Source organism: Rhinoraja longicauda, chromosome 5 (assembly GCF_053455715.1).
Source record: "Rhinoraja longicauda isolate Sanriku21f chromosome 5, sRhiLon1.1, whole genome shotgun sequence".
In the NCBI taxonomy this organism is placed as follows: domain Eukaryota; kingdom Metazoa; phylum Chordata; class Chondrichthyes; order Rajiformes; family Arhynchobatidae; genus Rhinoraja; species Rhinoraja longicauda.
The window spans coordinates 37460902-37488707 of record NC_135957.1 but is presented as its reverse complement, the minus strand read 5'-3'; the positions used below and the strand labels follow the sequence as shown (position 1 = coordinate 37488707).

At 38.8% G+C, this 27806-nt stretch overlaps 1 protein-coding gene across 2 annotated transcripts; it reads left to right on the top strand.

Moving 5' to 3' along the window:
* Nucleotides 1-44: 44 nt before the first annotated feature.
* fkbp1b (FKBP prolyl isomerase 1B) lies at nucleotides 45-27585 on the top strand. Of its 2 annotated transcripts, none has more exons than XM_078399290.1 (5): nucleotides 45-481; nucleotides 1135-1182; nucleotides 22758-22870; nucleotides 23423-23581; nucleotides 26930-27585. In XM_078399290.1, the coding sequence occupies exons 1-4, from the start codon at nucleotides 445-447 to the stop codon at nucleotides 23549-23551; spliced, it is 327 nt and encodes a 108-aa protein (XP_078255416.1). In that variant the 5' UTR covers nucleotides 45-444; the 3' UTR covers nucleotides 23552-23581; nucleotides 26930-27585. The 2 variants fall into 2 exon arrangements, with proteins under 2 accessions (XP_078255416.1, XP_078255415.1); XM_078399289.1 differs by having other exon boundaries at nucleotides 65-481; nucleotides 26055-27585.
* Nucleotides 27586-27806: the final 221 nt, after the last annotated feature.

The following is a 27806-nucleotide window of genomic DNA, read 5'->3' as shown; positions in this document are numbered from 1 at the left end:
CTGTTTTATCCCGCAGGATAGATAGACACTCGCTCGTCTCGCAAAGGTCTCGGGCAACATTCCACAAGTTTAAAATAGGTCTGCTCTTCCTCCACTCGGGGAAGTGCCAGACTGCGACTTCAACCTAACCTGCGCTGGGCAACGAGGAGCACAGCACCATGCTGGCGGGTGGGGGAGGGGGAGACGGGTCTCCTTTCCCCCGCCGCTGATTGGCGAGCGCGGCCCACCAACCTTCCAATTCGGAATGCGGAGCGGGCGGGCTCCCGGGTGATGGACGTCACGCGCTCATTGACAGGCTGGGCTCGGCTGGTGCGTCGTTGAAGCCACGCTGGGTGCACGGCAGAGGAGAAGCTGCTGCCCTTTCCAGTGGAGATTGTGACCATTTCCTTGACGAAAGACACACACAATCTATATATTTTTAATTTTTTTTACCATTGCTTAAGAATGGGCGTTGAAATCGAGACAATATCTCCTGGAGACGGTAATTCTTCCTTTCAGTGGACATGTTATTGTGTTAACCGGGTTTACATTGTAATAGTCTTGTCTTAGCAGTCTAGACAAATTTGGTAGCAATGCAGTGTGTGTGGATTTTTAAATGGCATTTGCTGACAGCTGCTTAAAGGCTGGTACTGTACTGTACTGTAGGGGAGAGATAACGGAGCGACTGCGGGATTTCCTTCTACTTAGATTTTCACTTGAAGTATTTATTCTGTGAATGTCGAGAAAAGAGGAAACGATCCGGCATGTTCTTTTAAAAAAAACCTGATTGCACAGAGCGTGTGCTTGAAGAGCTATGTAAAGTTTAGTGACGGCAGCAGTCAAATCCTTGAAAGATCAAAGCCAACCATTCTGAAACAGGCATAGAAACTAAAACCTTACATTATAGATCTGCTACAAGACGGGGATCGTTTTAGCAAGTAATTTGGCAGCCTATTCTGAAAGTTAGTACGTTTTAGCGTTCTGATCCAAAGCCAACAATTTTTTAAAAAAGAATTGGAATATCGTATAGTTGTAATGGTACATCTGAATGTATTTAATAGTTGCCTTATCTATCATTAATAATAGTGACATTTCATACACATGATAAATATTAAATATACAAATGCACTAATTCAATATTTTTTTTTCTTTTAGGCAGTACATTTCCAAAAAAGGGCCAGACATGTGTAGTTCACTACATAGGTAATGTATTCTATGAATCATACATTTTAGTTTGATATAAAAAAAGAATGTCACCAGTGGGCAATAATAGGCATTGCAGCTTTCTGGAGATGGTATCTATGATAGTGTTTTTGGAGTTCAGTGCAGGATGCCAGGATTTGCTCCTAAATTTGCAGCGTCTCCCACACAAAGTTCTTCATTTTGACTGTGTCACCATGGCAAACTGCTGAGAGATGGCCAAATCCTTTTCTCTAGGGAGGAAGAGTAGACTGTAGGAAGAGCTGCTGTGAGCTTCCCTCGTTTAGCTTTCGGGTACTGATTTTAGAACGGCTGGCAGAATCCCAGGAGCAATTCACTCCACTGACTCGTGATCATGCACTGCATGGGCTGATGTAAAAAAAAGAAAAGTAATGGGGGCTCTTCTTAAATAAACACAGAAATAATTTATTGGCAATCAATGCTCACTGATTATGTACCTTAAAAAAAAATCTCACCATTGGCAATCTTCGTTTACACTCGGGGGTGAATGAGTTCTGCTCATAGCATCATTACTGCATTAATTGAGACGCGCAAGTGATATTGAAAATTTGAATTCTTTGAGTTATGTAGACCTGTGACATCATGGTTTGTTATGTGTAAATAACAAAAATAATTTAGATTTTCTGTATTTTTTGTACATCTCAATTGATGCAATAATGATGTTGAGTGGAGATCATTGACCTCAAGAGTTAACCAAGGCTGCCAAATTCATGAGATTTTTTATAAGTACAGGATCTGTGAGCAGTGACTGCTACTAAAATGATTCTAATACGTGTAGAGTAACTATTTGTAACTGATCACTGGAGTATCTAGGCAAATTAATTTGTCAAGTGATTATTTCCTATTAATCCATTACACATTATAGTGTTCTCACTATAGAGACATCTGGGTTATAATGTGACTAATGCACATTGAAATCTTGTACATATATGTCACTTGGGATTACACAAAGTTCTACTTTGTGTTTGATATTTGACAAATGAGATGTTTTCAACATATTTTATGCATCCCACTTTTCAGATGTAAATTATTAATGTTCTTGCAAGGGCTTTTTTTGGGGGGGGGTGGAATGGTCTCGTTGGGCAAGCTACTGCTTTCTTCTAAACTGATGATTGATGTCTGGCCAAGTCCACTTTATTATTCCAGTGGACTTTCATGAAAAGTTTGATCCCCATTTCAGAGTCGCTGGAGCAGTCCACTCTATTGATTAGAGATGGTACAAGGCATGGGCTCAGAGTATTACTGTGTGTATACAGTAATACAGCTTGGCCCACCAGACAACCACATTCATGGAACCTGCCTGCATTTGGCCCATAACCCTCTAATCCTATCCATGTATCTGTTCAAATGTTACTTAAATGTTATGATAGTACCTGCCTCAACTCCCTCCACCTGCAGCTTGTTCTATGTACCCACCACGCTTTGTGTAAAAAAGAAGTTACCCCCCAGGTTCCTATTAAATCTTTCCACCCCACACTTTAAACTTGTCCTTTGGTTCTTGATTCCCCTATTCAGGGCAAAAGGCTTTGTGTATTCACCCAATCTATTCCTCTCATGATTTTGTACCTCTAAGACCACCCCTCATCTTCCTGCACTCTAAGGAATAAAGTCTTAGCCTACTCAACCTCTCCCTATGGCTCAGAATCTTGAGCTCTGGCAACATCCTCGTAAATCTTCTCTGCACCCTTTCCAGCTTGACAACATCTTTCCTATAACATGGTGCCCAAAACTGAATACAATACGCTAAATGTGGCCTCACCAATGCCTTATACCACTGTAACATGACTTCCCAATTTCTATACTCAATACTCTGAATGATAATGCAAAAAATGTAAATACATTAAGAAATTGGATTCTTTTTAAATGGATACAGAGCTTTGGATACCTAGCAAACTATTGATGTCACAGGTCTAATTAAGAATTTGAGTTTTCTATCTTTTCTGTCTTTCAATTAACGTAGTAATGATGCTCTGACCCTGAAAGTAAATTGATGTGATTGGTGAGATATTTAAAGATACACTATCTGAGCACCGACTGCCGTGTTTCCAATGCGATGTTACATTATCCTGACTTTTAAAAAGAAAGAAAATGACATTTATCGTGTCAATGATAAATGACACATTAGCATACCTGGTGACGAATAATTCAAACCAAGTCCATTCTCAAGATTGTTCTAGTAACTCCTTGCAGGAACCTGGCACGTCCCAAGTATTTTGGAACAAACCCCCCCCCCCCCCAAAAAAAAAGAATTGCTGGAAATTAAAGAAGAGGAAAAACAAAGAGACACTCATCAGATTAGCCAGCCTCCATGGAGAGAAAAATAGAGTCAGTGTTCCAGGCCAAGGATCCCCCATTAGAACTGGTAAACTGTTTACTCAAATGTTTTAAGGTGTGGGGGAAGGACCGTTGTCTATGGTGGGGTATAGATCAAAGTTCTCAACAAAACAATTACTTTAAATACTGGCATTTACGGATGGAAGAGAAAGTTGAAACTAATAGAACAAGTACAACCACATCTGTGGAGAGAATAATAAGCTGGTTATCTTGAGTTATTAGATTCCAAAGGTTACATCAGATAGCGCTGTTCCTTAACTTGCACTGTTCAAATGTAGGAGATTGCAGATAGGGAGATCAGAGTCAGAGAGAGTCTGAGAATTAGTGTGACATAGAACACAAGTGTTGGAGTAACTCAGTAGGTCAGGCAGCATCTCTGAAGAATATGGATAGGCAACATTACGGGTCAGGGCCCTCATTCAGACTGAGTCTGAAGAAAGGTCTCAACACAAAGTGTTGCCTATCCATGATCTCCAGAGATGCTCCCTGACCCACTGAGTTACTCCAGCACTTTGTGTTCCATGCAAGATTCCAGCATCTTCAGTTTCGTGTCTATGAATTAATGTAACAGGTGGCTGGAAGCTCAGGGTCACCCTTACTGACAGTGCCTGAGAAGGGGAATTGTTAGTAAAGACAGAAGAGCTAACCTCAGCTTCCAGGAGAAAAAGTCCACATTCAATGGTTCCTTTATTGTCAAGTATACAGAGATGCAGTGAAATGCCTGTACTGCATATTATCCATTAAATCATACCATCCATGAGTAAAGTGGGTCCTCTTCAGGAACAGCACTCAAATAAACTTGGTAATCTGGCTCCATCTTGCAACTGTGTCGGAAGGAACTGCAGATGCTGGTTTAAATCGAAGGTAGACACAAAATGCTGGAGTAACTCAGCAGGGAAGGCAGCATCTCAGGATAGAAGGAATGGGTGACGTTTTGGTGAGGAAAGGTCTCGACTCAAAATGTCACACGTCGCTGCCTGTCCCGCTGCATTACTCCAGCATTTTGTGTCTACCTTCCATCTTGCAACTTCCAAGTCGTTGAAACACCAGACCAAGGCCTTGGGAGACGTGCAATTCTTCGATATCCCACTTTGGCTCGGAGTCCTGGCGGCACTAGATTGAAGTAAAGGCCAGCCTGTTCCAGCATGATGCCATCAGTTCCTTACACCATCATTTTATGCAGCTTCCATGTGCTGCGCGCAAATTGACTCGCCCACCTAGGCTGCTGTATGGCTTCCTCGCAGTTGCCTCCGTCAACACCATGACGCAAGACCACTGCAAACGCACTGAACGTTGGCTTCACCAGCCGCTTCTGTGTGTCAAGGTTGGCATGTTGCGATCCCAAATCGATCACCTAACTTTGGGGCACTTTTCAAGTGTGTTGAATGTGAGTTTGCAGACCGTTCACAGCTGCCAACTTTTTCCCTTCACTTTCCACTGCAGTAGACATCCTGTGCTCTTCTAAAGTGTCGCTGTCCCAACTATCAATGACCTGGTCTTAAAATGCCAGATAAAACAAATAGTTAATTTGATTTCAGGCATATTGATGAAGTGACTCAGTAATTCACAAGTCCGCTCTGCTTTAAATGGTGCCATGGGATCTTGTATGTCTTCTCAAGTTGGCAAACAAGGTCCTTCATTTAACATCGTCAATGCAAAGGATGGCATCTCAAGTATCGCAACTGTACCTGACAATTGCAATCAAATTGTTTAGAAAAGACTTTTAACTGAGATGAGACTACAACTGAATTATGCTAACCTTTATTACTTTACTCTTTAGAAGAAGGGATAACCTTGTATTCAAATAGAAGTAATGTTATTGAATTATCACCTCTGCTATATAGCCACGTGAGAGGTTTCAACAGGGCAAGAACATTCCAGGCTCTAAATCCATGTGGGATGGGTAGTGTCAGTCATGAGTAATAGCTATTTAAGAGTAAGAGCTCTTAAAGATAGTGGAGTCAAGGGATATGGGGAGAAGGCAGGAATGGGGCACTGATTGTAGATGATCAGCCGTGATCACAGTGAGTGGTGGTGCTGGCTCGAAGGGCCGAATGGCCTTGTAGGAGCCATTTATGCTTAATTCAGTTATTGTCATTGTGTTATGGCTATGTTTTAATATTTCTAGTTTATGTCTTTTTTGCCTGCTTGTGGGTGTGACTTAATGCGTAATTGGGAGTGTCTAGATGGGAGGAGGCTAGTGTGTCGACAGAGGCTGTGGGTCAGTTTAGACTCGATGGTGAGCATACAGTTCTTTACCACGCGCTCGTACCATACGCTTGTATCATCTATATTTGTAAGAACCACACGGTAATAACTGCAAGATTTCTAGTTATTGTTTGAAGAAGAAACAGTTGATAAAGTACGGAAACTGATGAATTACTCTATGATTTGTGCTACTTTAATAAAACCAATTAATGAAGAAAAGAAGTTTGGAAGATTTGTTTTGTCATATCAGGGTGCGACGTGTGCGTAAGCTATAACTACATTTCATCCCCGAGAAGTAATGGCTATCGAAGTGAGATTTCGAGATGGTATAGAAACTGCCATTACAGGCCTACTCTTGTACCTATTGTCTATTATCTATTGTCTATTTGGATGGGGTTGGCATTTGATTAGAATAAGTGATGTTTTTAAATATAAGGCGTGATGCTAGTGTTGGTGAGATTTGAAAAAGGAGATGAAATTAGCGAAAAGAATATGCCAAAATCTACTTGATCTCTTTTCCACTGACGTTTATGTTTCATAATTCAAAATAGTTCTTCCGTTTCTTTGACACCTATGCTGCATTTCTTTACCTCTTTGTCAAGTTTCCGTATGTGTCAGTTCTGTTTATGATTCAACCATTTCATCTGTTGTTGTTCTTGTGTTCTTCAACATTGTTCAGTGTTTCCAGATGTCATAGTCAACCAATGCTTTCAAAATGTAATTTCCTAGGCTATTTATATACTGTTTGCAGGAAATGTGTGGTGGTGGTGACCCGCACAGATCAAGGCATTTCTGTGCTTTAGTCCTTGCGTCTGTTGAAGTTGTGAATCTTGGAGTGGAAGTATTCTTTTTCTGCAATCTTCTAATCAATTAAAAGCAGCCAATGCATCATTGGTAGTAATCAATTACCTCTCCAAAGTAAGCAAATAAGACCACTATATTATGATTTTTGATTTTATATCACAACACAAGTGCTGCAGGTACAGCAGGCAGTGAAGAAAGGTAATGGCATGTTGGCCTTCATAACGAGAGGATTTAAGTATAGGAGTAAAGAGATCCTTCTGCAGTTGTATAGGGCCCTGGTGAGACGGCATCTGGAGTATTGTGTGCAGTTTTGGGCTCCTAATTTGAGGAAGGACATCCTTGCTATTGAGACAGTGCAGCCAGCGTAGGTTCACGAGGTTAATCCCTGGGATGGAGGGACTATCATATGAGGAAAGATTGGAAAGACTGGGCTTGTATTCACTGGAGTTTAGAAGGATGAGAGAGGATCTTATATAGACATATAAAATTTTAAATGACTGGACAAGCTAGATGCAGGAAATATGTTCCCAATATTGGGGGAGTCCAGAACTTAGAATAAAGGGGAGGCCATTTAAAACTCGGGTGAGAAGAAACTTTTTCACCCAGAGAGTTGTGAATTTGTGGAATTCTCTGCCACAGAAGGCAGTGGAGGCCAATTCATTGGATGAATTTAAAAGAGAATTAGATAGAGCTCCAGGGGCTAGTGGAATCAAGGGATATGGGAAGAAGGCAGGCACAGGTTACTGATTGTAGATGATCAGCCATGATCACAATGAATGGCGGTGCTGGCTCAAAGGGCCAAATGGCTCAAAGGGCACCTATTATCTATGTTACTATGTTCTCGACCTGAATTGCTACCTATCCATGCTCTCAGAGATGTTGCCTGACGCAATTAGTTACTCTAGCACTGTGTCTTTTTTTAAGAAAATAACTGAAGTGGTAACTTCTTCCTTGAAAGACCTGTGCCCTCTGATGTGGAAAATAATATTACAGGTGTATAAATAATTCCTCACTTGATCAACATACAAAATGGCAAAAGCTAGAGGCAGACCAGAGGTCTTGGAATTTTTTCAGAAACTAGTAGTAACAGACCAAAGAAACGAATCAGGTGGGAGAAAACCGATTATGAAAAACAATCTGGCAAATAATGTCAAAACAAACAGCTTATTTAGATATATAAAAAAGACGAGGGTAACGAAGAAGATGTTAGGATCCCTGGAGGGTAAGACTTGAGAATTAATAATGGTAAACAGGGAAATGGCAGGGCATTTAAGCCCTTACTTTACATCAGACATCATGGTAAAGGATACTGGAAATCATCCAAGCTGGCAGATGAGTTAGTTTCAAATAGCATTGAAGAAGTTGCAACAGTTCTTATCATGATAGACAAGGTATTGAAAAAACTAATGAGACTAAAGGTAAAGGAGTCACCAGGACCCAATAAGCTGTGTTCAAAGGTCTTAAAGAAAGTGTAGCAGAGTCATCGGTTGATGTTTTACAAAACATACTTTGTTCCGGGAGAGTAACAGCAGATTGGAAACTCGTAATTGTGGTGCCTTTGTTCATGAAGGCACAAAGGAAATCCAGAAGAGATTTACTCAGCTAATTTCTGGGATAAGAGAGTCAAGAATTGCTTAAAGTTAAATCTGAATTCTTGCTATTTAGGAGAACGAGGGTTGATCATGTTAATGCATATAAAATCATGCAGAGTGGTTTTTAAGATGTTTTTCCACCCTGGCAGAGTCTCAAACAAACATACATAACTACAAATAAGGGGCATTCATTTTAAAACCGAGGCAATAGGAATTTCTTCTAACTGAGGAGGATAACATTTTCTGTCTTGGAGATTATGAAGACTAGATCATTCAAGGTATTTAAAGAGGAGGCAGGTTGAGTTTTGAATGATTGAGGTCTGCATCAGATCAGCTATGATTGCATTGGATGCTGGGGCTGCCTTGAGGCCCCTGTTTTCTTGTGTTCCAATGTGAAGATAACTGTTGGTCCCTTTGTGACTAAATGTAAGCAATCATTATGTTACAATCTCCATAGAATTCATAGGCAAAGCAGAAATGAATATGTTCATAACTTTTTAATGTTATTTTGTTAGGATTTCATTGCGTGAAATCAATATTTTGGCACCCCTGTGCTGGTTGCACACTAGTGCTTCATCACCATGGTTATTGCTCTTGTCTGAAGCCTGGGTTTTGGACAAGCAGCTTTCATGAAAAGCAATCAGGAATGGGAAATCTAATAATTCTGTCCCTCCCTGGAGGCATTTTGTAGCATCCTAATTGCCACCCTGGTCAAGTAAGCTTGCTCATGATAGACTTAGGATCAAATTTAAGCATTCTTTTTTGAGTACTATTCTTTATTAGCAAATATTATTATGGAGATTAATGTGTATTTCAACACCCTTCTCCAGTTAACATAAGTTGTTTCAATTCATTGTTTTTGTTTTTCACCGGAATAATCAGAGTGACCTTTTTACAGTGTTATGTTCTATAGTATACTTTTCCTATCGTAACTTGAAATATAATGCAACTTGCACCTGCCCTGAGTGTCGAATGATAGCATATAGTATGGCAAAGAACCTGATCTCAATCACGCATTGAATTTTTACAAAACTTGATTAGTGACTTTCTAATCTGATTTGGATTTCCTTTGATCAGTTATGTTATAACTAAAAAATTAACCGGTTAGTTCATCTCTATAATTACTAATACCAAGCACCATTTTACTATGTGTACTTAATTAACTTAGTTCTGAAAAACTAGTTGTCAAGTCAATTTTATTTGTATTGCACATTTAAAAACAACCCACGTTGACCAAAGTGCTGTACATCAGTGCAGGTACTAAAAAAGAACATACAATGGCACACAAACCTAACATCACATACATAAACAGTTTACAGCACCTCCTCAGAGGGCTTCAAACGCTAGGGAGTAGAAATAGGTTTTGAGCCTGGACTTAAAGGAGTCGATGGAGGGGGCAGCCCTCCATCTAATTGTCACCTAAACTAGTTGTCACCTAAACGAGCCATAAGTTCTTGAAGCAACCCTTCCATATACAAGCAATAAGGACTTCCCCCCAACTTCCTTTCACCGCAGATTTTCATTATACAATAAACATTGAGCATATTTAATGCTCATATCTTGAGCATTACCAAAGTAGATAGAATAGAAATAGAAAACTACTGGATATACGTAACAGGTGACCAAAGAAATTGTTATTTGGATAAAGTTGCAAAAGTAGAGCTTAACGTTATGTGGGACTTGGAATTCATTAAGGTGGTGTTGTAAGGGGATGAAACTGGGTCTTCTGCAGTGGTCTGCAATCAGGGGATCTGGGGATTAATTTGAACTGGTCCCTTGAGCATGAAATGCTGTAATTTATCCACATGAATTAAATGATTAAAATTATGTCCAAAGGAGTATAAGAAAACAACTTGCTAAAAAAAAAATTCAACCGTGTCACCCTTTTGGATTAAAAAGATCATCAAATTCAGTACCTTCAGGAAGTTGCTCTTCCCAATTGAAAATATGACATGAAGGGAAATTAAGGGAATAAGCACTAAACAAGTAATAAGTGAAAGTAAATGGTTTTCTTTGGGCCACCTGGGTTTCCATTTTTGACAGCTCACCGACTGTTGCTCTGGTCGGGTTTCTATTGTACATTGTACAAGTGTACATTGAATTAGATTTGTACATGGCTGCACAGTCGTGGGTGTACAAGGAGTAAAGAAGGGGCTGAGAACACGTCCTTGCGGAGCACCAGTTTTGAGGATTATCATAGAGGATGATTTGTTCCCTATCCTAACTGATTGCTATCTGTTGGTCAGGAAGTCGAGCGATATGTACTACAAGGTTACTGTCCAATGTTTTGACATTATTTTAATCATTCAGCACTAATCTATGAGGTGAACCATGTTGCCCTCAAAAGCTGTGGTTTGAAAATTAAACAAGAGTTTTATTCTTCACTATCAACAATTTTGCATTTATTGCTAAGTGTTAAACAAATGCTACATATATATGGTTCAATTATATATTTTATAACCTGCATATATCAAAGCTGTGTGCAGTCATATATTTCCTTATTGCTTGGGAACCATTAGTACTTGCATCATTCAGGAAATGTCATACCCAGCAACAATTTTAAATATAGACACAAGGAACTGCAGATGCTTGTTTACAAAAAAAAAAGACAAAGTGCTGGCGTAACACAGTTGGTCAGCCAGCATCTCTGGAGAACATGGCTAGGCAATATTTTGGGTCGAGAGCTTTCTTCAGACATTGTAGGGGGGAGGAAGAAAGCTGGAAGAGAGGAGGTATAGGACAAAGCAGATGGTTAGATAAAGGCCAGAGATGAAAAGACAAAACATGTGAGATAGGGGTAGAAGAGGCTCCAATTGTGGAGCCATAAGAAGGAATAGTGGAAAGGGGAGAAATTGGTGTGAGTCCAGGTGGGGCACAGAGAAGAGGGGGGGGGGGATTAAGGGGGGAGGGGTTGTTTGTAGATTTGTTATCTAAAATTGGAGAATTAAATGTGCAGAATATTTTAAATGTGCAAAATACCCCCCCCCCCCCACTACGAACAGAATAAATAATTGGCCATCACTATGAACAAATTAATTTTCCCATTCTTTTTATTAGTTTACTGTGTGAAAGATTCAGTGTTGGTGATTACATTTATCTTATTATTTAAATTTAATTGAGTGATACAGACAAGACTTTCTTTGGCGTGTTTACTTGAAACTAATGTGTAAAACAATAATCAACGTCCATTCTTTGAAAACTTCAGTGATCAGGCAAGCTTTGAAAAGCCACATTCATATAGCGAGCAGCCAAGCAGAAACTTTACATTTGGATATATTTACCCTGTCTGGTGTTTCTGCTGCGCTTGCATGTAAATAACAAATGCAAAATAAATTGCGTTTATTTGACAGCAAGATAGGACAAGTTTAGAAGGATATGGACCAAGCGTAGGCAGGTAGGACTAGTGTAGCTGGGACATGTTGGCCGGTGTGGGCAAGTTGGGCCGAAAAGCCTGTTTCCACACTATCACCCCATGACTAAGTTATTTAACCATATATATTGTGCCATGGAATACGAAAATCATCATTGATTTTTTACATAAAAAGATGCCCGAAGGCACTAATTCTACTCATATTTTAACAAGTAACGTCATGTAATCATACTCTGCGGCAAAACCATCGTTCATTTGCAGCTCATTTATGCTTTTTAGCTTGACAACGTAGGAATGTTGCTCTGTTGTGAAATATATACTCGATATTCAATTCAGCAAGAGGCTGTTAAACTACAGAGATTCATGCCTGTGACTACTTCATACCTTAATGCAGCGTTTCTCAACTGGGGCTCCCCGGAACGCTAGGGTTCCGCTAGAGGTCGCTAGGGGTTCCGAGAGAAATAGTGATAAATAGGCTAATCATATGTAAATGCATTTTTGAGTCATTTTTTGTGTTTAATTCCATATTCAGAACTTTAGACACAAATGGCATATTCTTGGAAAATTCTTGGGTATTATAATAAAGTCTTCAACCTGTAATATTTAAAAGTATAATAATCATAGGGAATATATTTAGCGACGTGTATACGGCACCAGTGTGAAAGGGCCTTTAGTGCTCAGTGGACAGGAGCTGTACGTGACGGATTTGTATATCATCAAGTGACTCACTCGAGTACAGACGCATGCACGATCTCCATCCGCCCAATCCGTGCTTCCTGGCATGCAGGTACAGTCCCTCATTCAACCACGTTATTTAGTGATTTTTGCCCATCATTTAGGGATGTTATATTAATTTTTAAAGTTAAAGTATGTTTATGTTTATTTGTTAGTTTATGAAAAGTTTCTCTCTCCCCTAGATATTTTGCTTTACAGAAATGTTTATATGTGTTATATATGATGTTGGTTATTTATGTTTAGCTTTTGTGTTTACAGATATGTTGATTTTTTTTGTGTGAATGCAAACCTCCTTATGAGGTCTCTTGAACAAGCAATTTGATTTTTAGTTTTTTTTTGTAAATAAACTTGAGAAAAACGCAAGTTTTTGCTTAAACCACATCAGAAAAATATATTATGTTTTCCTTATGAACTTTAAGTTTATGAAAGAGAAAAAAAGAGATTAATAAAGACATATAATAATTTTATTGTAGGGGTTCCCTGAGACGTGAAAATTATTTCAAGGGTTCTGCAAGGGTAAAAAGGTTGAGAAACGCTGTCATAATGCTTTGAAATTATTGTGCATTCCCATTTGGACAACGAAAACTACATGCGTCAAGGAGCAACTGGTTCACTTGTATTCATCTTAATAAGTTCATAAGTTTCTCGGAGCAGAATTTGGCCATTCAGCCCATCAATTTCCTATGCCATTCAATCATGTCCGATCTACCTTTCTCTCTCAACCCCATTCTCCTGCTTCTCCCCATAACCCCTGACACCCTGGATTTTGACATCATAAGCTAGCATTTCTGTTTTCTGTATGTATTCTCCAGTGACATTATCAATTGTGGATCATAATGTAGTGGAGAATAGGTGCCCATTGCAGAGAGTAGGCTACCACTTTTCCAAATAGATTGCAAGATTACAACTGAAGGGAATGGATCAGCAGACTGGATCTCTGTGTCTTGAACGGAAAAAAGCCAAAGGATGACCTAATAGTCATTGAAACTGAAGGATTTTGATAGCGTATGAACTGAGAATACTTCCCACATTTTGTGCATGCAAAGGAAAATGGTGTGTAAGAACGATCAGCCGGATATATATATACATAGGCTGCAGTCGTGTACAGCAATCTGCAATGTTTAAAAAATATATATTTTCTTAAATGGTCTGTTCAAATGGTCAGTTTAATTGTTTACAAAAAGAAAATGATGAGGATCAATATATATTTTCTGAGGTAAATGTTGACACCCAAATATATATCAGTTTGAAATTAAGGTTCCTCTTCACCAACCACAGAGGAATTGCATTTTTGAAAGGAAAAAATAATTTCATCCAGAATTGTTCCTTTTAGGCCAAGATTCAACAATGAGGAAGAAGTTAAAGGGGGTCAAAAGCAATTTTTATTTTAAACGGCTCAAGGAATTGTGGAACTGATTATCTACATGATCATAGGAACTTACAGTCACAGGAAATTATTTTAAAAGCAACCTATGGGTAATTTCCTATTAAGAAAGAAATGAAAGGTTTCAGTATTGTGGCAAATAAACCAGGTTTGAAAGAATAGGCTGGATGAATGTCATTTGCTCAAATGATCACTGTTAATATACAGTTTAAGAAAATAACTGCAGATGCTGGTACAAATCGAAGCTATTTATTCACAAAATGCTGGAGTAACTCAGCAGGTCAGGCAGCATCTCAGGAGAGAAGGAATGGATGACGTTTCGGGTCGAGACCCTTCTTCAGACTGATGTCAGGGGGGCGGGACAAAGGAAGGATATAGGTGGAGACAGGAAGATAGAGGGAGAACTTGGAAGGGGGAGGGGAAGAGAGGGACAGAGGAACTATCTAAAGTTGGAGAAGTCAATGTTCATGCCGCGGGCTGCAGGCTGCCCAAGCGAAATATGAGGTGCTGTTCCTCCAATTTCCAGTGGTCCTCACTATGGCACTGGAGGAGGCCCATGACAGAAAGGTCAGACTGGGAGTGGGAGGGGGAGTTGAAATGCCGGGAGATCAGGTTAGTTAAGGCGGACTGAGCGAAGGTGTTGAGCGAAACGATCGCCGAGCCTGCGTTTGGTTTCGCCGATGTAAAGAAGTTGACATCTAGAGCAGCGGATGCAATTGATGAGGTTGGAGTAGGTGCAGGTGAACCTCTGTCTCACATGGAAAGACTGTTTGGGTCCTTGGATGGAGTTGAGGGGGGGAGGTAAAGGGACAGGTGTTGCATCTAATATACAGACATAATTAGAATGGAGTTATAAAATAACAGAAAGAGATGATTTAGCTGTGTCAGCTCATTACAAGAACTTGCATGTTGATCTTGGTCCTCTTCCCCGAACCAATCCCCTTTTGGATTTGTTGCTCCAATGTCTGGCTTATTTTTCATGCAATGTATGATAGTATCATTTTCTCATCTGGACTTTTGGATGTTGCAACACTTTGTAGTAGTTGTATCATAGATTCACATAACGTTACCCTTCAAGTCCATGCTGACCATCAAGCATCATTTTGACACAAATCAAACTCTAACCCGCTTTATTCTCCCCATCCGCACCTTCCCACCTCCCCATGATACTACAATTCATGCAAGAGGTAAATTACCTTCAGCAATTAACCTAATAATTCATACATTTTTACGATGTGGGAGGCAACTGACGTGATGAACGGGCCAACGTGCAAACTCTGTAGGATTGCACCTAGATCACTGGAGCTGTGATGTTGCAGCTCCACTTGATGTAGCACTAATCATCTACCAATTTTCTGCCTAATTGAGGTTAATCTCAAAACTCACTTAATAGTTGTTTCATATCTGGAAGGAAATAAGAGTTTATGTTAAAAAGGGCCACTGTGCTGATGAGCAAAACAAAATAACTTGTTGACCAGAACAATGTTTGAAAAATATTTACATTAGCTGAGTGATACCAGGAACTCCCCTCGATATTTCAATTTGTGTTCCTACCAACTTCCAGCGGCACAAAACTGATATTATTGACACTCCTTTTAAAATGTATATTTCTTAAGGAAATAGAAATCAGGAAGGCCTACCACATAAAGCAGCCATTTTGCCGAACAACTTTAAATTATTCTGATCCAACCACTTAACACTGGGTAGGTTCACTAAAGTAGATTTTTCAAATGTTATACAGTGCACCTGGATGATACAATATGTAAAGAAATGAATTAGTGCCATATGGGTAGGAAATATATTTTGACAGCTAAGAAAAATAGAATCATAAGACAGGTTTTAATAACAATTTTTAAAAGATGGTTAAAAGGTTAGTGGTGCAAATGTAAAATTGCAAATTAATATAATATTCTCATGAGCATACAAGAAATCTAACTTGAAAATTAAATTTCTTAGTAAATATATATCTTGGGCTAAAATGTTTTAATAACATTGGCTATCTTTGTGCAAGGAAGGAATATAAAATCAATCAAGTTAAAAGTGTAAAAGTACATTTTATTCTATTTAATTTGTCATCCATCAGACAAACCAGAAAAAAAGATAAAGGTAGGGAAAATCATTGATACATCTTCCTTGAAGACTTTAATTTAGCTTGATGTGTGACATATAACTCTCTCGCACAGGATATAATTTCTCCCCCCTAGGCACTGAAAGTCCCTCAGTTACTTTTGTTTTCTTTGCTCTTATTAAACGTTACAAAGATCATTGTAGTGAAGCTTCCAAACTACTTGAATTTGCTAGATCCAACGACTTTTAAATTATCTGCTTTCTTTTGCTTTTTATTTATTCATTAGTCAGTCAAAATTGCTCTTTAAGGCTGAGTATGTAAGAATTTCAAAAGACCTGTAGCCAGACAAGTATCTGATTAGGAATTGGATTGAAGCTTGTATCTTGTCCCCATTGCTCAATTAATTTTAGTTTAATTTAGACATGGAAACAAGCCATTCGGCCCATCAAGACCACGCTGACCATCGATCACCCATACATTTCTTCTATGTTATGCCACTTTCACATACTGCACTCCAGGGGCAATTTACAGAAGCCAATTAACCTACAAGCTCTCACGTTTTTGGAAAGTGGGTGGAAACCGGAGCACCTGAAGGGTTGGAGGTGGAGCCTTGTAGGTCGACGAAGCCTGCGGCCATCGGTGCCTGGGTCAGCCGGGCCTGGGGCCTGGGCCAGCGCCAGGGAGGCGTCCGGATAGGACACAGCAGCGTTAGTGGAGAGGTCGGTGCGGTGGTCGATGATGGCGCTGACCAATGGACGACACGTGGAAGGGAAGGAACAAAGGAGGACCCGGCGTGGGGGGACCGCCAGGGGGGAGGGGGGGGAGAACAAAGGGGAAACTGGCGCAGTGGGGGGGGGGGAAATGTGTAACTTTGTAAGTGCATTTTATGGGCGACTGTTTGCATGCCGTGGCAAGTTATGCAATCACAGAATTTCACTGTGACTTGTCACGTGGCAATAAAGTATTCTATTCTACCTGTAGTCAGGATCAAACCCGGGTCTCGGGCACTGTGAAATGGCTGTGCTGCCCCTTGAAAAATAAAAGGAAGCAATATATTTTCAGTTCACATTTTATTGGATCATCACATGATCAAACAGGGTGCAGCACAACTGCAATGTTATAAAACTGATAATGTAAGTGACCAGAGAATTACAGGTACAAACATCATTTTGTTGGAAAACGAAACATATTTCAGATAGAATATCCTATTCCGATTAGAATGATTTAAAATTTGCCTTTGACCAGGCAAATTCCGGAGTAGATGGAGAAAAATAACCAAATCTCCATATACTGAGCTCTGGATACAAACACAACTTGGAGAGTGAAATTTTTCCGTGTTTGAGTTGGCACACATTAAATGTGTGTTTATGTAGTATTTCGGAGAGTTTATATGAATGGATTTGTGGTCAAGTTCTTCTGAGGAATCATTTAGTGTGATGCACCTTACACATGGATCCATTGTTAACCTTTTTCAGCTTCAGAGCAACCACTGGGTGGAAAGTTCCTTATGTTTGCTTTTCATCTCGTATCAGTTTAAAATACTTGCGTCATGGTGATTAAAACTATGGTAGGTGAATGAGTCAAGCGGGGCAGTGTGGAATAGCACTAGATATTGTGGGGGAAAATTAAACGGTGTGGCCTGGAAATTGAATTTAATTTGAGTATTGTTCTTACTATAATGTAGAAATATAAATTTACATTAAATTAAAGACAAGAACAGGGAAGGGTAAAACAAAAATATGCCACTGGCCAGTGGCCAATTTAATGTGAACTCCCATTAATAGAACAATATATTCTGTACCTGCAACCAAATAAATTTGCTTGTCCACATTCAAAGTACAGAGATTACCAATGGCATCTATAACCAGAAGAATCGTGGCTTCCTCATTTTTGTTCTGCATTATGATGTGCTGCTTTTGAGAGATGCAGGTTCTCTAAAACTTAACTAAAAATACCCAAGCAATATTCATTGCAATGTGATGGAGATTCTTGTTGGTCATGAATTCAGTCTGCTGGTTGGATGATCAGTTTCCCCAGGCATAGTGCGATGTTGGCCTTTTCCAGGAGATCTTCCATCCAAAACTGTTTGGAGTTGTGGATGGAGTGGGTCTTTGTAAAGGGTGCAATGAGAATGCAGACCATTGTGATGCACAAAGTAGCAGCTGTGTTCTTGAGAGAGAATGGTGTCTCATTACTGTAAGGAGGTTACATATAAACAGGTTTTTTGCCCCCCTATATTATTAAAATCCAAGACAGCCTTCTTTTTCTGCCTGTTAATTTCCAAAGACACTTTTAAGTGGTTCTCTAGTCCCAGTTGAAATCCCATTTTAACCAATTCGGCCCATGTAATGCAAATAACATTCACTAATTTGTCACTGCAAGGAAAATGACTTTTCTTGCGAGACTGAACTCTCTCGTCCCTATTCCCCATTGACATAATTCTCTTTATAATGCAATTATATCCAATTTGTGTTATGGAAGCACACATTATAACAGAACTACCTGTATACACATGTGAGAGGGAAGAGTAAGACAGGCTGTGAGGTTGTAGGTGAAACTAGATGAGGGTGGGGGTTGAAAATGATGGGCAGGTGGAGGAGGGAGGAGGGTTGAGACACTTTGGTAGGTGATAGGTCGAAACAGATCAAGGGGATAATAGGCAGATGGAAGTGGGTTTGGGAAAGGCAGGGCAAGGGGAAAGACAGATGATAGTTGGAACCAGGTAAGTGAAAAGTGAGAGATGATGGGTAGATAGAACCAAGTGAAGGAGGAGAGTAGAAAAGGTGAACTAAGGGAAAAGGAACCTGGGTAAATGGATATGTGGATGATGGGTAGATGGAACCAGGTGGGGAAGATGATAAGTTTAGGTAATTGGGGGTAGGGGCGGTATGGAGAGGTATGCAAAAGGTGAACAAAGGGAGAAAAAACTCTAGGTGAGTTGGTGGAAGTGGGAAAGGAGGTGGGAATGTGTGGATTATCAAAAATTGAGAAATTCAGTGTTCACACCAATGGGCTATAGGCTATAAATCAGATTGTAAGGCATTGTTCTTCCAATTTATGTTAGGTCTCATTGCTGCACTGGCAAAACCTAATGACAGACAGGTCGGTATGGGAATGGGAAAGGGAAGGGGAGTTCATTTCAATTTTGAATGCAATTTATCGCTATTTCAGATGCATTTCATAATATCTTGTTAAAGGCACATGTAAATTGTTGTCACTTTAATCTATCATAGTATTGCTGTAAAGTCTCAGTTTCTTAAAGTACTGATTGAAGGCCTCAACTATTGTCCTGGCTACCAATAGAACCCAGACATACTGGTAAACCCAGCATTGCTCTGGAACAAGATCAAAATCTTCCTTCATTTGAATGGGGATTCCCGTCCGTGAGGCCTGAAGGGAACATTATTTATTTTGACAGTTAATGTTAATGCTTTCAATGATATTATTGATTTAAGAGCACATCAATCAAATTTTAAAGTACCTTTGAATGTTTTAATTGTTCAAAGCAATCTTAATTTATATAAACATTTCTTCCAAAACTGTTTCTTGTTAAATGTATTTTGAGGGCGCAAGGGAGTTTGACATCCAAGACTCATTTGTCACTGAGGCTTCGCTCTCCTATATTGGGGGAAATGGGGAAGGGGGGGGGGTAGTAATAGTATCTTTGTGTGGGGACCAGGTGATGGGGTTGGGTGGGAGATAAATTGCATTGATCTTACGTACACTGGGAAAATTGTGTGTATGTATCTGATTACATTATTGAACTCTTTATTGAGAAATATTGACATATAAATCTTCTCAGGATTTTTTAAAACATTTTACAATATCTGTTAAATTTTATGTCTTGAGGGTAGTCAAACTAGATGTAGGGAGAATGTTGCTGACGCTGGATGAGGTACAATGAGGAGTAGCAGTTTCAGGACATGGAGGTGAGCCAGTGGAATTTTCTACCACAGAAGACAGCAAAAACCCAAATTGCTGAATATATTTGGAATGGAGCTAGATACATTTCACAAAAGGCATCAGGCACTATGGGGAGAGAGTAGGAAATGGTATGATACGGAGTATTTGCCATGATCGTAGGAATAAACTGTAGGGGCATACTCCTCTTCCCATTTTCAGTGTTTAATCTGACTTTTTTGATGCACATATTGTTTTTTTATCATCTCTTGGGACACAAATTAAATTCAATTATTAGTTCCTTGCCATTCAAATACTCAGTAGACCTAATTGATTTCAGGTTATCAATATGTTGCATTGCAGAAAATATACTTTTTTCCATGGGTGTTACCATTTTAGTGAAATGTGTTAAACTTTTAAAATGTTATTATCAAAGGATTTATCAATAAAATTAAGTTAAAGTTACCGATAATAGTAAATTAACTGTTCATAAAATGGAGCATTTTGTTCGTAATGCAATCTATGGTTTTGCTATTCCTCTTAACTTTATCACTTTTTATAGAAAAGTGTATTTATGGAACATGTTTGAAATAATTATTCCCTAAGCATTTGGCTGTAACAACCATGGGATTTTTAAAAAATTAAATTTGACGGTGATTTTTTTGTGAAATTAAGGAGGCACAGTATTGCTTTTCAATGACATCTAATGTACTCTGTCAGACAACCAAAGGCAAAACTGTGACCTAGATTTTGTAGCCAGCTCTGTATAAATAGGCATACTCCTCTTCCCATTTTCAGTGTTTAATCTGACTTTTTTGATGCACATATTGTTTTTTTATCATCTCTTGGGACACAGCATTCAAGCAGTTTTTCAACAATATAATTTTGTATGATTCTGGAAAAATATGTTGAATATCATGCTAAGTATATGAAGTGTATATATGCATTGCTGTACATTAAGTAAAATATTTGTTTAGCCACAGAACTGAACTGCATGATACAAAAACAACTTGCTTGAATGTTACAGCAATTGAAATGTTGTTTACTGTAGCCAATGTTCACTGTCCAACTAATTTTTCAATGCCCAGTATGCATTCACATTCTGCATTCTTGGAGTTACTAGTGTTTTCCCTATGGGGGTGTGGACGATGAGGGTGTGGAGAGAATTGTTTTTCACATTTGTTTTGAAAAATTGATGCAATTTATTAGCATCAATCATGAATATTGATTCCATGTTTTTGTATGATTACACTTAAAGTCTGTATGGACCTTGAGTTCTCCTTTCCCCAGCATGGAATACTTAACCTATGCTGTTTTGCATTGAGTCCTTCCATTTTGTAAATTGTAACTATATTCACAGAACCACTGTAACAAAGGAGCAATGATAGCTATACACAAAATGAAAACAACTGGACTCATCAATATTCATAAAATACACTACTGAGACTGGCATTATGTAATTAATTTTTAGTAAGTTAAATACTTGTCTGGAGCACCTCATTTTGGTCTTCTGTTGAAGGAATTAACCCATTGACTTTATGACCCATTGACCACAATCAGTGAGGTCCAACCACATTAATTCTCAACACTGGTACCCCACACTGATGCATTCTTAGCCCCTGGCCATACTCCCTATCCATTCACGACTGCTTCTATTCAAACTCCATCTACAAATTTGCAGATGACACCACTGTTGTGAGTTGAACAATGATGACCAATTCAAATAGTAGTTCCCCAACCCAGATTTTGCATTTAGAGCCACAGATCACGGAAACGGGTCTTTCAGCCCAACTTGCCTATGCCGACCAAGATGTCCCATCTACACTAGTCCCACCTGTTCGCATTTGGTACATATACCTCTAAATCTTTCCTATCCACATACCTATTCAAATGTCTTTAAAATGTTGTCATAAAACCTGCCTCAAATTATCTCCTCCGGCATGCCATGCACCCACCACCCTTATTTCTGACATCATCTTCAAGCATTCTGCCTCTTTGGTTCTTTTCATTCAAATGCTTAATACCTTTTTGACTATTTTATATACTAGTTTGTTTTACCTTTCAATAACACTTGACACGTTATCCCATTCAGCTAACTTAGTTTAAAGGAACATTGATGGTCCATTTTCCCCTTATGTTTTCGCGTGCAATGCTGACTTTGTCCACCAATGATAGACCAAAAAGACTTGAGAAACCTCAATCCCTTTGTGTGATGCATATTCTTGATTCTGATCATTTTATTTTGAGCATAATATTATTGAACAAAGATTTATTTTAAAAGTCTTGTTTTTCCCACCAATCCCAAGTAATAACCTTTGATGTGCAAATGCTCATGTTGCTCAAATGTTCATGTTAAAATGTATTTTATAGACAATAGGTGCAGGAGGAGGCCATTCGGCCCTTTGAGCCAGCACCGCCATTCAACGTGATCATGGCTGATCATTCTCAATCAGTACCCCGTTCCTGCCTTCTCCCCATACCCCCTGACTCCGCTATCCTTAAGAGTTCTATCCAGCTCTCTCTTGAATGCATTCAGAGAATTGGCCTCCACTGCCTTCTGAGGCAGAGAATTCCACAGATTCACAACTCTCTGACTGAAAAAGTTTTTCCTCATCTCAGTTCTAAATGGCCCACCCCTTATTCTTAAACCGTAACCCCTTGTTCTGGACTCCCCCAACATTGGGAACATGTTTCCTGCCTCTAACGTGTCCAACCCCTTAATAATCTTACACGTTTCGATAAGATCTCCTCTCATCCTTCTAAATTCCAGTGTATACAAGCCTAGTCGCTCCAGTCTTTCAACATATGATAGTCCCGCCATTCCGGGAATTAACCTAGTAAACCTACGCTGCACGCCCTTTGTGTGTTCTGTTTTTTTGTGTGTTCTGTTGCTTTTTATTAGTATGACTGTATGGCAAATGAAATTCCTTGTATATTGCAAAACATACTTGGCTAATAAAGTATGATTATTATGATTACGATGCTTGGCATGTTAACTAGTTTGTGTAAACCATGCTCATAAAGAAAAAAAACACTTCTCCAGAAATATTTTGACCATATATGACGGTATTTTCTGATGTTTGTAAATTCCATTTTAAGAGTATTAGGCTTTAGTTTTTTGTAAACATTCTTACAACTAAAAGGGTTGTGTGATATTTGCAGGAGTGCTCCAGAATGGAAAGAAGTTTGACTCTTCCAGAGACAGAAACAAGCCTTTCAAGTTCAAATTTGGCAAACAGGAAGTAATTAAAGGCTGGGAAGAAGGTGTTGCACAGGTATTATTGGATAGTTATAATTTCAAAATTTCAGTTTACTAGATATATTTAGCTTTTGTAAAAATACAGTGATACCATTCCAACTGCTGCAGCTTAAAAGCTTTAACGATCTTACCATATAGTTTGTATAGTAAATATTTAATGGCCATCTAGAAGATGCAACGGCGCCTAATGTATTTTGGTTTGACTGTGTGGTTTGAACAATCACTAATCGAAGGGTCTTGCTCTGAAGTCAGCACAATTTTTTTTAAGTGTCTGAAGAAGGGTCCCAACGTGAACTGTCGCCTGTACATTCCTTCCACAGATACTGCCTGACCCGCTGAGTTCCTTCAGCACTTTGCGTTTTTTTTAAAGAATCTAACCTGATTTAGTGTTTTCAGAAAGTATGCAAAAAGCATGATGAATGGAAGAAGCAGTTTTGCCAATGGCAAAATGGCAATTAGTTTTTTACTATGTTTGATGATGTTACCACATACAAGTAGAAGAGAATAACATTTCAAATGTGTGTAAACTGATGAATTCAACTAATAATCAAAATTGCTTCAATAACAGATGAGTTTGGGGCAAAGGGCAAAATTGACCTGTACCCCTGACGTGGCATATGGTGCGACAGGCCACCCCGGAGTCATCCCAGCCAATGCCACTCTTATCTTTGACGTAGAGCTGCTGAAGTTGGAGTGACAAAGTCCTTCATTGATATTTAATTGCAAGGTATGCAATCTTCTTTTACATCTAGATATTTTGTAGACACTTTTTGAAATTTGATCTGAAACTTTTAAGGAATTAATTTATTGAATGTGCCAGTCACTTTGAAATCTGATGAGACATTTGTCTTGAGAGACAATTGGATCATTGTTACAAAGTACAGCTTTAAGTTGTGCACTGGAAAATATTTGCGTAGGTTGATCAAAAGCTGGCTTGGTTTGTCTAGAAGATTACTTGAAGCAAAAGGGTGATTGAATAATGGAAGAGTAGCTCGATTCCATAAGGGTAATATAATGGGGTTAATTCTTTGGAATTATGCTGTCATGGGGCCCAAAGAGCTAATTTCATCTGAACATTCATGTCAATTAACCCTGCAAACAAAGATAGACAATAGACAATAGACAATAGGTGCAGGAGTAGGCCATTCAGCCCTTCGAGCCAGCACCGCCATTCAATGCGATCATGGCTGATCACTCTCAATCAGTACCCCGTTCCTGCCTTCTCCCCATACCCCCTCACTCCGCTATCCTTAAGAGCTCTATCCAGCTCTCTCTTGAAAGCATCCAACGAACTGGCCTCCACTGCCTTCTGAGGCAGAGAATTCCACACCTTCACCACTCTCTGACTGAAAAAGTTCTTCCTCATCTCCGTTCTAAATGGCCTACCCCTTATTCTTAAACTGTGGCCCCTTGTTCTGGACTCCCCCAACATTGGGAACATGTTTCCTGCCTCTAATGTGTCCAATCCCCTAATTATCTTATATGTTTCAATAAGATCCCCTCTCATCCTTCTAAATTCCAGTGTATACATTTTGAGATTGGGATTGTGGTCCTTTGGCCTGAAAGTTCAGTGCTACGGTTAAAGCTATTGGTTGAGTCAAGATGAAGGGTCCCCTATACCACCTCCCTTGACGCCATCTGAGGACCCTGACAGTCCTTTCAAGTGAGGCAGAGGTTCCCTTGCACCTCCGACAACCTCATCTACTGTATCCGCTGTTCCAGGTGTGGACTATATATCGGCAAGACCAAGCACAGGCTCGGTGATCGTTTTGCTGAACACCTCTGCTCAGCCCGCCTAGGCCTACATGATCTGGTTGCTAAAAACTAACTCCCCCTCCCATTCCCATGCTGACCTTCCCATCCAGGGCCTCCTCTACAATCAGAGTGAGGCCCATTGCAAATTGGAGGAACAGCACCATATATTTCACGGACAGTTTACAACCCAGCAATATGAATATTGATTTCTCTAACTTCAAGTAACCCTTGCTTTCCCTCTCTCTCTGTCCGTCCCCCACCCTAGTTCTCCAACTAGTTTCACTGTCCTCCTGATTAACTTTACTGATTGTATGCTTCGTTGTCACCTTCTCCTCGGCTAAAAATGAACCATTCTACATTTCCTTGATCATCGTCTGCTTTGATCTGTCATTTGCACACTTTACCCTTCCATATCTCTAGTCTCCGTCTCCTCTGACTCTTGGTCTGAAAAGGGGCTCAACCCGAAACGTCACCAATCCCTTCTATCCAGAGATGCTGCCTGTCCTGCTGAGTTACTCCAGCATTTTGTATCAATCTTTGAAGACTCCAAAGACGTACAGGTTTGTAGGTTAATTGGCTTGGTATAAGTGCAAATTGTCCCTTGTGTGTGTAGGAGAGTGTTGATTTGCTGGGATCGCTGGTCGTAGACTCGGTAGGCTGTTTCTCTAAAAAAAGCATTTGACATAAGTGGAAATTAGACTTCTCGTTATTAGACTTCTCGTTATTAAATGCATAATTACTCTAAGATTTATACAAATGTTTGTAAGTTTAGGATCTTGGAAAAAATTATCCTGTCTTGTAAGCAAAGCTTAATTGTCATTTTGAAACCAAACGTCTTCAAAATTCAACCCAATTACATTTTTTGGTACATTTGCTGTGGTAATTGCCAACTAGTTCGCTAAAATTATACTTGCACAATTATGCTTGAAAATACAAGTAATGATAAATACTCATTTATTTTATTTTATCAGTTTCATATTTGGTAAAGCAGACAATGGCAGATTCAAAATGATGAGAAAGTTCATAATTGTATGCATGTCACCTGGCATTTCCATTAGCTACATTCTTTCCATAGTGCACTTTTATCATTGTGGATCATGTAAGATTAAACTGATTACCCTTCTGCTGTCCTATACATTCAACAGTCGGCAGCTTTATCAGAGAACAGTTGACATTTTATTGAAGGATCAGAGTTTAAAAGAGCATTTTAAAAGGTGCTAGTTTTGACAAATGGGTACATGCTTAAATTTTCAATTGTGCAGGCACTAATATTGCTTACAGCATCTTGTCTGCATAATTGACCAATAGTCCTGTTTTTTACCGATAAAATTGTCAATTTTCTAGTTGGAATAAAATATTGCCATTGCGATGCTGGTAAAAATGTAAAACTAAATAAAGAGATTGACTTGTATTTAAATGATAATTTTATTTTTCTCTTTTTAAAGGGATGACATAGGGAGTTCTGGGTTTCAATACTGTGGAATAGATCTTCGGTGGCTCAAGAAGCCAGTTAGAAGAATTTTATGATATTGATTAAAAGATCCAATCCTACCTTCCTACCTACATCCTGTTTGTTTTTCTCTCGATATTTAGAATTGTTAGTTTTGACTGCCTGTGTTGTTTATTTGTAGATCCTGTGCTTATGAGATTCATATTTCAATTTTTATTGATTTCTGGTCTGTTTAATTGCATGAAATATTTAATGAATTCAAATAATTTCAAATTATTTGATAAAGTTGACTTGACTGGGAGCTAATCTAATTTTTGAATAGCAAAGACCTTAAACAAAGGGACTACTAAGATTTTATGAAATTATAGTAAATGGGCATTCATAAGAATCTACCGGACCTGTATAACCAGTCTTACACTGAAGCAAGAACTTGTGTTAAACTTAATTGTTTGTTTAAATGAAAAAATCTTGATGTTCACCTTTAAAATATAGTCCCAGGCAATTGTATCTTTCTTTTTCTGATGGGAAAAGATCATTATTGGATGTTTGCAGTCATAAGTTCTGGTAAATCCCCATGAGCTTTGAAATGCTACATGTACAGACACATCTAGAATAAAACAAAAATGAAACATTGCAAACAGATTTTACAAATGTATGTGTAGCTCATGGAGTGTTATACGTTTATTAACCGGAATTTAGTAATTTTAAATGCGAGGATAAGATACTTATGTGTTTTATAATAACAACAGAAATGCTGGAAAAGCTCAGCAGGTCAAGCATTTTGTTTTGTTGCTTGTATTTCAGATTTCCAGTAATTTTTTTTTCATACTTGTGCTTTTGTTGAAATCAGTTTTGTCTGTTCTCATTTAGGCTGTTGAATGGAAAACCAAGTGATAATGACATTTCATACAATGCAGATTTTGAAATGCAGAAAAATGACTTGCATCATCAAATTTTACTTGTAACCTGCTCAATCATACTTCCAGACACCATAGCAAAACCTAGCCTCAACCTTCCTGACCTAAGGAAATAGCATGGAAAAAAACACCACATCACAATGAAGAGAAAAAGATTACAAGAACTTTAAACTGATGATATATTTTTTAAAAGCTAGAAACACTCAGCAGGCCAGGCAGCATCTGTGAAGAGAAAAAGAGAATTACCATTTGAGATCAACATCTTTCATCAGGACTGGATAAAGATAGACATAAGACAACTTGGAAATTGCAGGGAAAGAATGTGGGAAGGAAAGAAACAAAAAAATGATAGGGTGCAAAATACCATCATTATTTTTGTCATCTTCATTTTGTTCTTTTCTGCTGAGTATTTCCAGAAATTCCTAGTTTAATTTTGGATTTGTAGCATCTACAATATTTCGCTTGTGTACTAATTCAGTTAAGAAACACATTTTGCAAGGTTATAATAATAAAACTCTTCATTTTTAAAGAATTATGCATTAATCATTTGATGACATTGTACAGAATTAAATGTATCTTTTAAAAGGAAAAAATATTATGTTTGGATGTTAAATAAAATTTGAATGGATTTCCCAAATAAAAGAATTTGATTTTTTTTTAAACAAAAGACATTTGGATAAAAAAGGGTTTAGAGGGCAATGGGACAAATTCAGGCAAAAGGGACTAGCCCAATATGCCAACTTGGTCGACCGAAGGGCCAGTTTCCGTGCTGCACAGCTCCATGACTCCAATTTCTTGCAATCTTCGAGAAACCCAAAGTCTTCTACAAT